Source organism: Thermobia domestica, chromosome 6, assembly GCF_964235325.1.
Source record: "Thermobia domestica chromosome 6, izTheDome1.hap1.1, whole genome shotgun sequence".
Taxonomy (NCBI): Eukaryota; Metazoa; Arthropoda; class Insecta; order Zygentoma; family Lepismatidae; genus Thermobia; species Thermobia domestica.
Genome location: NC_137459.1, coordinates 224,900,296 through 224,912,563, shown reverse-complemented (window position 1 = coordinate 224,912,563; position 12,268 = coordinate 224,900,296). Strand labels below are relative to the sequence as shown.

Sequence of the window (12,268 nt, the reverse complement as noted above, 5' to 3'; positions counted from 1 at the left end):
ACAGAAGAGTTTTCTTTGGAATTCCGAAAGTCCTCTGGATGCTTCACTGCTGATCTTCACAACACGTAATAGAGATTATGACTGCTGCTTTGTTGCTTCGATTCCTTTTTTTCAGAACCTTGTTTGTTAGTTTTCTTCTCATTTTGTCGGGCTCGCTAGTCGCTATACAATCGGAACCTACAAAGAAAACTGATAGATGGCATGCTTCGTACGTCTAGCCAAAAATTGTGAATATGAATAGTGGCTGGGGAAGGTCAACACTGTTCAGAAAGTTTTAACAGAAGAACGAACTTATCGCAGACATTGTAATGTATATTTTTGCCATCTCACAGGATGCCTAAAAAGATTCTAAATGTTGTAGTCCGGAACTAAGAATTTTCCGTTAAACATTTGATTTGCTTTCCGTTGTCCACATAACATAGTTTCTGCTTAATGAGGGGACTTTTACATACTTTTACTCCAAACTTCATTGGAACATGAAATATTTTCCTTGTTAGTAGTAACAGAAATCATTCTGTTCCGGTAATTAATTACTATATAGTTATGATACCATTAAGTTAGAAAGTCCTGGGAATAACATATACAATAATAACGTTAATGTTATTGATGCATACTATATTCCTATCAATCTTTTCATAAGGCTATTTAGTGGTAACAGAAAGTAGATTGATCCTGTAATTCGTTACTCTATAGTTATCTGATAAGTATAGTAACGTAATTATTTCGTAGCAAATATATAAAGTTACAATTGGAACATAACAAAAAAAATAACAAATATATTGCTATACTTGGCTGTATTTCCATTTTTTTCGTTATTTTAACGTTAAGTCAGCAAGCCTTAGGAATAACTTATAAAGTAATAACGCTATTACAATATACTATATACCTATCAATCTCTTCATAAGGTTATTTAGTGATAACATAAAGTAGTTTGCTCCTTTAGGACGTTACTATTATAGTTATCTGATAAGTATAGTGACATTAGTGTTTCAAAACAAATATATGAAGTTACAATTGGTATATAACGCATTGTGTTAACAAATATATTATGTTACTTCGTCTATTTCGTTATGTTACAGTTAAGTTAGCAAGCCCTGCTCCAAACTTCTTTTGCCTTGTACTCCAGTCTTTGATAAACGATGCCAAAACCATCTGTTTGTAGAAGATGATCACTTTGATTAATCGAATATTTTAAATATATTGCCTTCGATAATGACTTGTAGCGGGCAATTTATTCGCACCAACTTAATACAAACATTTAACTGAAAATGAAGCAGTACAAATCCAAGATGGGCCAACATTTCTTTTCTGGAAACAGATAAATTGAATGTACGAGTACGTTTAAAACAAAGAGCAATCTCCTAGAAACATTTCATTTCCTTTAAAAATCATACAAAATTATTACGAAAATTTTGCACTTTTGCAGATGGCAAGCCTGTCAAAACAGAGAAATAGTCAACGTTATTTTAATTTCGTCAAATGATTCACTCTGGCTCTCATTTTTTGTTGAATATTCGAAGCGAACGGTGATTGTTCTGGACTTGCGTAAACATAAGACGTGGTTTGGTATAACGTGAGCTTCAAACCACAGAGAATAGAACCAGAATTTCCTGCGCGGAAGACGCAAGTAATAACCATATAGCCACAATAGGAATCTCGGAATTGAAAGTTAGGTATTGGCTCATAGAATTATAACTATAAATCCTGTGGCTAGACACAGAAGATTAAATGTAAATGAAAGCTAGTAACTATTAAATTAAATAAATTTACCCTACTTACCCAAAATCGACCTGGTCACATTACTTTCAGATAAATATTTGAATGTTTGCCTCGTTATTGTTTTAGCTCCCATTTCTTTGTTCGAGAATGGTTGAAAAAGATGAGTTTCTTCGCAATATATGTGGTTGTATATCCTATTATCTATTGTTTGTTCACAGTTGGACGTTGATTTCATTAATGGTAATGACTGAAATTTCTACCAGAAAAGAAATTAAATGAAAAGATTGTATGTTACAATGCATATATAAGTATTTTTGTAAAGTGTAACTAATTGCATTATTTTAAAAAATAATAAAAACATTAAATAACCATTTATTTGACTATTTATATGTAGTTATGTGAGTAATGATTAGAGATGTAAAATATGAAATTTACATCATATTCCACTTTTAATTGTTGTTGTTATCATCGAAGTAGGATTACTTTTAATAGGTGCTTACAAAAGTAAAACTGAAGAAAGAAGAGAAGACAAAATCATAACATTCTAATAGTAGGTTGAATTGTTGTTGTATGAAGATCATCTAAAAAGTGTGTTTCATCCCATAATATTATTTCCTTTCACATCATTTAAAATGACAGATTACCTCCTTGACATAAATCTGACCAATAAATTTATGGTGTGCAAATCATACACACATGCATAACAGGGGTATCCGAGGCCTTGCATTGTTCTCTAATAGGAACATCCGGTAAAATCAGGATTAAATATCACATGACATGGATGACAGTTTACTTATGCAGAAATATTTCTTACTACAATTACACATTATTACGATTAGGTATCAGTATTATTTTAAAAGTTTTAGTAGAATTATGCAATAATGAAACATGACTGTCGATTTTGAAGAATATATTTGGTATTGTTCTTACTTATTGTGAATGTGATGGATAATTTATGCTTCTGTTTTGATTTTGAACACTTCTACATATTATTTTTATTTGTAAAATCATACATTAATTACCAAACGAATTTGAAACATTTATTTTACAATTATGTATTTTAATATTCGTGGGTATAGTAATGTTAACATATAGTAATATTAACATGCATATATAACAATATAGCAAATAAACTTGAAAACGTACCGCCCAGTTTGAATAAGTTCGTAATTTATTAAATAACTTTATGTATGTATAAACGTACGTGTTTATACATACACACGTACGTGTACATAGGCTGCCGAAATCGTGGGAAAACAAACTTTAGAGTTAAATATTGCACAAACTACTGATTGTAGACGTGATGCGGCATGATATTGACGAAGGATCTTAACCTGCTCTATCCAAATTTGCAGTTTTCAGATTTGTGCAATGGCGGCACAGGAAATTCCCTGATATTTTATGACGTAAATTGAGTGGACACAACATGTAAAGCACATTTCACTGCCTGGAAATAATACTACGTGGCAGGTCAATACTCATACACGAAGATAAAAGATGGCGGATGGTTGCATACCTCCTCAAAAAGTACTAGTAAAGTCGTTGTAGAAGAACTTGGAAGCTTTACGTTTCTATAATGTAAAAATACGTACGGCACAAGCCAATAAATAATAGAAAACAAAGAAATTCCGATTGCTGATCTGCTCATATTAATGATATCGCAACGCTTTTGAGAACGCATCAATCTTTACAACTGCAGTAATTGAATAAGAACTACAGACAAATAAAGAACGCGTAATAATAATATTAATATTAATATTATTATTATTATTAATAATAATAATAATAATAATAATAATAATAATACACAAATGCGACTACAGTACTTTTTTTTCAATCAATGTTCTAAACTGACGGATGTGAAACAAAATATTCCTTCCATTCACGATATTTCTACGTACTGTTACAGGAGCCGATATTTCTGGTTCCAAATCGTATAACGGGACTGCATACAGAAGGTAGTTTTAGGAGCAAGGTACAGAGGGGAGCCTTTGTTTACATGGAAAGAGGATGGTTGTCAGAACGGACACTGCAAAATAAGTTCAAAGTTTCAACCTACCACTTGAATGCAAAGGTTACAGCGGCGTCGAAGGGAAAGACGCGAAAGCGTTGAAACACTCCTGCCGTTTCATGAATGCTCCACTCTCCAGCAACAATTTGAGAAACCAAATCCTCCTCTGATTGCTCAGGCGTCGCGCAGATTAGTTGTTTCATATGGCTCCAGAAAAATAAATCTAAGTGGTTAAGGTCGGATGAGCGAGATGGCCGAGATACCGGTCCTTCTCTGCCGTCCATTTGTTCGGAAAGGATGCATTACGACAATTTCGCACCTCCACAGCAAATGTGCTGGAGCACCGTTGTGCATAAACCACATGTTTCGATGAACAGCCAGTGGTATAGTCTCTAGTAGTTCAGGCAGAATCTCTTTCAAAAATATCCAATACTCTCACCCGGTTTGGCATTGTGGTAGTAGGTACGGTCTGATGAGAATTGTCAACGATTCATGCCTACACATTCACAGAACACCGTTCCTGATGGGCACGAGTTGACATTCCATATAGGTTTGCCTCAGACCACAAATGTTGACTGTGAGTTTCATCACTCCATCATGGGAAAACATAGCTTTATATTTGAAGAGAATACGGGACATGAAGCGGGATATATTAGCATGGTTCGCGTAGACACTGCACAATCTTCCGATCACGTGGATGGCGTGTAATGCATGCGCCCTTTGGACATGGAAAGAGCACATCTGATTTTCGTGAAGCATGTTCCAAACCTGGCGATGATGAGTGTTAATTTCAGCAGTTACTACCTGTGTGCTGGTGGACGGTTTTCTCTGATCTCAAGCAAGAATTTCCTCCTCAAAAGCCACAGTCCATACGGTTCTGTTTCGTCCAGCATTGGGCCTGTGCGCTTCCAATAATCCTGTTTGTTGTAATCTTCGATCTACACCGGAAAACGTTGCGTGGTGTGGAATTCTAACATTAGGAAACTGTTGTCTGTAGCCTACTGCCGTTGTGCTACACGGCCATTACAGTCCGCTTTCCCGTATGCCAGATCAATGTCTGCTAATTCCTCATGTGTGTAATCCTCAATTACCTCTGTAATCACACTCGCTGTCCGTATGGTGATGAAACAAAGCGAAATTAAAGTGGGAAATGGTAGATGTTTCCTCGCCATTGTGTTCACTGTCCAGAATCGAAGATAGCGAGATTGCAACTTAGTGCAACTCTTCTGTCAGAGAATGCTATTTATGCGTACGATTAGCAAATGCACATAACCTACATCTTGATGAAGAAGATACCAAACCCAGAGCCGTAGCTACGGGGTGGGGGGAGCTGGTAGCAAGAGGGCGCCGAACAAGCAATAAGAAAAAAAAAATAGTGTTGAAAATGAGTAAACGATGTGGTGCCCCGTAAAGGTATTGGCGCCCTATTAAATCAATATTGTTGCCGGTTTGCAAAGAAATAGATTTGCTGAAAATTTTCTTGCTCGCTACGCTCGCAATCCAAACGTTTCAGCAAAACTCACAATAAGTTTTTACTTATTACTTACAGAAAGTGATTATATAACGATTTGTTAACGATGTGATATACAAGGTGCCGAGTATTGACTTACATTGTACGTAGGAGCGTTTTCAAAATCTGAAACAGTCAAAGTCTGAAATATCTGTTAGGCGTTTTGATGATGATGAGTCTGGTTAGTTAATCACGATTTTCTTATAATATTAATCACGACGGTGAGAATGAAAGTATGAAAAATCAGACAAATGAAGACACACATGCAAGCTGCTATTTGAGCGGGAATATTAAAAGTGAAGGTAAACAAGGGGAATAATAATGTTATCGAATTTAAAGCAGTTGTAGAATGGGGGCTTAACATGTCAGAACTTAACCCAACGAGTTTCATCTTTTTCAAAGACTGATCACTACCAGTGATTTTTTTGTGTATACGTGGTATGTAGTTGTGTGATATTTTTATCTATCTACATACATACAAAAGATATGCAAACATTATATCTATATCTATATCTATCTATCTATCTATCTATCTATCTATCTATCTATCTATCTATCTATCTATCTATCTATCTATATATATATATATATATATATATATATATATATATATATATATATATATATATATATATATATATATATATACTGCAGAGTACTTTCAGGCTCATTGCTATTTTATTCCTTTATTATACAGAAATCTGCTAACTGGTCGTATGTTACGAGTGAGTTAAATATTAAATTCAGATCCATGTGGACACAGCTGAATTTGCTTTGAAGAAGTTCGCTTAAGTTTCGGTTAGGCAATAGTAAACGAAACCACGTTTCAAACCGTTTGGACAGTTTAGTTCGTCAAAGTTCTACCGACAGTTCTGAACGGTACGATTCGGTTTGGTTTGAGAACGGTTCGGTTCGGTTTGTGAACGGTTCGGTTTGGGGTCGGTTCGGTTCAGTTTGGAAACGGCTCGGTTTGGTTTCGGTTAACCGTTCCAAACCGGTTTAAGTGGCAAACCGAAACCGCGGTTTACGTTTTCAGGAACCGTCCACCCCTACATGAGACTAGATCTTCCAAATATTACAGCGAGAGTGGATCGATAGCCTTGCGTGTTAGCACTAAGCGATTAGTTATTCCGGGGTTGGGCGTTCGAGCTTTCTCAATTTCCTTTTATTTTTTATGTTACTTTATGCCAATTGTCCCGTCGCAGCTAGTTTTTCTCGTACACGTACTGTTCACTAAAGTTCATGTCTTTCTTCACTTATTTTTTTTTTAAAAAAATCACTTCCGTTAGTCGGGCAGTGTTTATCAAGCCCTACTGTATTATAAATTGTTTCCGTTTTACTGAGAGCAATGCTGTCTAGAATTCACAGAAAATTCATACAATAAAGTTGGAGTATCTCACAGTTGCTGTTGTAGTGTAGCAGACGTTCATTTTCCTACAAAATTACTTCCATTGAGCTACATACTGCAATGTTAGATAAGCAACTAAATATATGAGTGACTAAGGCTAATATAAAAGTAAACACTACTTTCGGTGAAGTTGGGTTATTAATTGAAATTGTTTGTGATTGAACCATAGAATAATATGTAGGTAGGCTAATTTAGGAATTGCATCTGCAGATAGAAGAATAAGCTAGTGCGATGTGTGTCTTTGCATTGAATTATGTGGTAAAGTTGAACCATCTTTCTTCCTTTACTCGGAAATTATAAAACGTCACATAACAATTGGTGCTGTATTTTACAGCATTAAGAACAAAAAAGACTTAACCATTTAAAACGAATTTCTAAACATAGTTAGTGCGTACTTCGAGCTCGCATTTATATCATGTCGTTTTTATTAAAATGCATGTCTTGACGAGGAAGGAGGTTTTCTAAAAGTATGAAAAAATATAATGTTTCACGTGCTCTAATATCAGAGAGTTGCTGGAAATGTATGCTACTTCTTAATAAAATTAAGGGAGCTTACCCAGCGTTTCCGAAAGCTCCCCTTCTAAGGGGAGGAAGAAACAGCACTATTACTATATTGTTTTTAGTGCAAGACAAAAAAAAAAACTATATCGACTTTGTCTCTTTTACTATCACCGAATTATAATTGAAGCGTTTGAGATGAAATCTGATAATTAATTGTAATTTTAATTCTAAAACCTAAAAGGGAGGAAAGGAGTTCAAACTTAGCTTTACAAAGAAAGAAAAAAACTTCAAATCATATTCTTCTCTTGCAAAGAGATTTTTTAGATAATCTTCCTATAATTATTTATGTTCAAGGATATTACATGAGAAAGAGTTGTAACTTTGGTTAGGAAATAAATATGCTCAAAAGCACACTTCAATCGTGATATATTTTATAATTCATATTACATTTTTGCTTGTCTTGTAAAACATTTTCTAGATGAAATGTTTTCAGACGATTGATGAAAACATCAGTGAAAATCCCAACTTATACAGAAGTAGATTATGTGTTCTCGTGGTGGCTAATAGACACTTTTCCTCACAATTTGCGTTTATTATTTTAATTGTTTTATGTTTCCTTTATGCGTTTGCATTTTTTGGGTTTCCCAGTTCGTCTTTTTTGAACATTTTTCATGTATTCATTCTTTATTATCTACCTATCTTCCTATTACTACAGGGTTTGGACAACAAAATCTAAAACGATTGCAAATATTTCAAAATCATACCTAGTACGGTGTGGGACCTCCTTTTGCCTCCAAAAAAGCTTGGATTCGACGTTGAATCGTGGTGTATGGAATTTTGTACCATTGTTCCTCCAAAACATGCTCCAGTTCCTTAAGGGATGCTGGTGGAGGGTTATGAGACAGAACACGACTTTCTAACTCAGACCACAATGGGTCAGTGATGTTCATATCTGGTGATTGTTGGACCTAGAGGAGATGTGATAGCTCCTGGTCATGCTCCTCAAACCAGGATTTCACCGTTTTTGCAGTGTGACAGGGTGCCAAATCATCTTGGTCGATGCCATCACCATCAGGGAACAATATTTGGGCCATAGGTAGAACCTGGTCTCGCAAAATGGCCTCATACACCTTAACATTCATCTTTCCATGCAGGGCTATGATGGGACCTGCATAAAACACCGATATGAGTGCCCATACTGTAACAGAACCAGCCCTATGCTTTACAATTGAGAGCAGACAGTCTGTATCATAGGCCTGCGACGGTGTTCTCCATACGTAAACACGACCGGTTGTTGGAAACAAGGTGAAGGTCGATTCATCGGACCACATTACGTGTTTCCACTGCTCAAGAGTCCACGCCTTGTGGTCCTTGCACCACTGGATATGCCTCTTTGCATTTACTGCTGTCACCAGGGGTTTGGCGATAGCGGCCCTGCCATGAATTTTCATTTTGTGAAGTTCCCGTCGCACTGTTTTCAAAAACCGGGTTCTGTAGGCAGGAATTGAGTTTAAAAGTAATTTACCTTGCAGTTGTCTTCTTTTTAGCTGCTGCAATCCGTTTTAATGCCTTCCGGTCCCTATCTGACAGGGTTGTCTCTCGACCACTGTTGTGCTTTACAGACGTCGTTTGCCCATGAATTGTGCGTGCCCTCGTGACTTTGAACACAGTGCCCTTCGATACCCCCCCAATGTTCGCCACTATCGCCACTGAAGCTAAAACCAGACTCGAACCAACAATTAGGCCTCTTTAGAAGTCTGTCAGGTCGCCCATTTTACCGCATCACTTTCACACCACGACACTCACAGGTGAATTGGTTACTGCTGACGGAAGAGGAAGGTCCACATGACACATTGAAAACAAAAAACGATCGGCAACCGCAGCGCGTGTTGTACGGTGGATGGTCAAACTTACGTGTCCTGTATGAAGTGTTTTTAGATTTATTTGTCGTTCCCCTATATATATATATATATATATATATATATATATATATATATATATATAGATAGATAGATAGATAGATAGACAGATAGATAGATAGATAGATAGATAGATAGATAGATAGATAGATAAATTGATAGATTTAAATATAGATCAACATAAAGAAAATTAAAATCGGTTAAATTCTTCTGTTAGCGCATCACACTTATTATTTTTTTTTAAAGAAAATTTCAAAAATCGCCCATTTCTTGTATATTTTTAAAATTATTTCAAAGTTTCAACATAAAGACTCCCTGCCTTTCCTAACCTTTTTTATGGAATAAGTAAAATAAACAAGTTAAATTCTGATCAGTAATGTTACATTTTCTGTCCGCGCAAGATCTGAGAATAAACGGAAATTTATCTATATTTCACATCTTTCATTGTGAAATTCTTCGTTCGTTTTGCGAGGAAAAGGAAGAAGTAAAGCTTACTTGAGATTGATTGAACTGATTTGGAGTGGATTGAATCATACACAGATTGAATCATACTGTATTTAATCTATTGACAAAACAGTTATTTCAAAGAAGATAAATTTGAAGGCTCGACGGAAAGCTCAGCGAGCACTGAGTGGAGAATAGGTTCTTAAATTGAATGGGGTCCTCACAAATTGATGAATACGGTCATAGTTCTACTTCTGAGGTCATGAAGTGTGAGAAAGATGAATACAAATCAGAGACGGTTGGGAGTCTCTGATCGGGTTAAACTAACTCCAGAATTTTTACGCAATTCAGAGACCTTATTAAACATATTTTGTTGAACTTTCATGCAAATCTCTCTCTCTTTCTCTCTCTTCTGTTACCTTTGTTTTCAAGAAGGTCTATAGCCACAACCTGTGTTTGGAACAAACAAAAATAATCGTGAATTTTAATTACAACATTGCCTCTGTTATGTTTTATATACTCATTTATATTAGTGAAATTCTGTTCCACCCGTCCCATAGCAATAGACAGTTTAACATGGTGAAAACAGACAAGTAAACGGCCTTGGTATAAGAAGGATGAGTTTAATTGTATTGACTTTTCTAAAGCACTCGATACATTATTAGCGTTCATATTACTAGCAGCTCTAAATGATAAATAAATAGGTTTATCTGGGTGGCTTTGGTTAATAAATGTAAGTCCCTCACAATGATGGAGTACACCTCTCATTACATACTCTACCAAATCTATTCCTACTGTAGAACACCAAGAAGTGTTTTTTTTTCTAATAACTTATTATTTTTACAACGATCAACGATCATTCACTTTAGAATACTAAGGTGTTTTTTTTTTTTGTAATAGTGCATTATCGTTAATCTTTGATGATTTACTATAATGGGGTGACTTCCCACTGTAGAATACCGAGAAGAGCTTTTTCTAATAATTTATGGTTTTTAACGCTTACTGTTTTACAACGATCAACGATCATGCACATTAAAATACCAAGAAATCCTTTTTGTAATAATGTATTGTCGTTAATGTTTTATCTTTAACTATAATTTGGTCTCTTCCCACTATAGAACACCAAGGAGTGTTTCTCCGAATGAAATATTCATAACGCTCACAGTTCTCACGCTATATTGAAAAAAATGTTTATAGCATATCTACTGAATAAAAACAGAAGTCGGAATCAGAATTGAAACGGAGCTGGCGTCGGAAGAGGAACTGTTGTGCGTGCGTGTCACCACTCTACAATTTATGTTTAAACAGAATGAGGTTACCCTGGATCCCAACATAAGACAATTTTCTCTCAACCTTTAGGAAGGAAATTACCCTTGGATTACGGGACCCAATAGGTCTTCTTCCCCAGCACCCTGGGAAGGGCTTCTCTCGCAGAGCTGGCCCGCGAAGGAAGGAGACTAGGTTGGATTATCGAACTGTCTCTAAATGAAGAGCTGCTGGACGTGTTCTCCTCTTACACTCTCCCAACGATCTCATATGGTCCGGCGCACAAAACAAGATATTGTAAAAAATAATAACAAAATATTTCCATTATAGAACTTATTGTAAATATGGATCAACATACATATACTCTGAGGATGTTTCATTGCCCTGGGACAACAGGAATAACCGTCAATATTTCCACATTGCCAAATTTGACATTGCCGCAACAAACAAAATATGCTCTGAGTGAGTGTGATTGTCCTAGGAGCATGGGTGTGAGGGCCAGTGTGTCAAAATTTCAAATAATCGTAATTTCGAAAACGGTAAGAGTTAGTTACACACAGTTTTCAGATTTGACATTATCGTGATAAGGTGCATACCATTCACTGTCCTAGGAGCATGGGTGTGTGGGCCAATTTACTAAAATTTCAAGAAACCGCGAAGTCGCTACGGGGTCATCTCGACCCATAAACTTCGCTTCCCTTAAACGTATTGATATTTCAAATTAGACACCACCAAATCAATATCGAGGTCACATACGCCGAGCAAGAATTTGAGGGTTCCACATCTGTCACTCGTTGCCAAATAGGACTTTGACCCCTAAAATACGAGAAATAATTTTTATGTAACTCGGGGTGCTGATTATTAATCTGAAACCGCGAAGTCCCTACAAGTTCATATTGACCCATAAACTACAATTCGAGTCAAGATTTTCTGAAATTTCAAATTCGACACCACTAATTTAATATTGAAGTCATGTACGCCGAGCACAAATCTAAGGATCCCAAATCTGTCACTCGTAGTCAAATATTACTTTGACCCCTAAATTTTGTCTGTCATAAAAGAGAACAAATACACCTCTGGCATGTTACATGTGTGGTTGAATATGTGCTATGTTTAATCTCTGCTATTCTAAATAGGGGTTGGAAATGAGAACGACGTCAAAGAGCTGGAAAATACGGTCCATGCGAAAATATACTGTAGACTTATAAAAATTGTCATGTAAGGGTTAAAAGGTTGTGATGTCACACAGGGGTTCAAAAGTTAATCATTCTCTTTTATTAGCTTTTCTATGTTACGTAGAGTCAGTGTTAGTAGTCTGTTCCTGTGTAGTCGGAACCGGAACCGGATAGACGTTGGATGTTATTTAGGGAATGAAAAAATGTTTGTAAAAGGCTACCAAAACACCGCCGCCAATATCATACTCGTTCTGCTATGTTCATAGTCTTGCTGTAGTGTACAATTGGAAACAGAACCGGAACAGTAATATTTCT

At 36.0% G+C, this 12,268-nt stretch overlaps 1 protein-coding gene across 2 annotated transcripts in view; it reads right to left on the bottom strand.

Moving 5' to 3' along the window:
- Positions 1 to 12,268, bottom strand: part of Apoltp (Apolipoprotein lipid transfer particle) — a 6,186,292-nt gene that overhangs the window by 5,317,702 nt on the left and 856,322 nt on the right. For both annotated transcript variants that reach the window (XM_081762641.1, XM_081762640.1), the window contains exon 7: positions 1,780 to 1,975. In XM_081762641.1, coding sequence (XP_081618767.1) covers positions 1,780 to 1,975 — 196 coding nt within the window. The remainder of the gene's footprint in view (positions 1 to 1,779; positions 1,976 to 12,268) is intronic.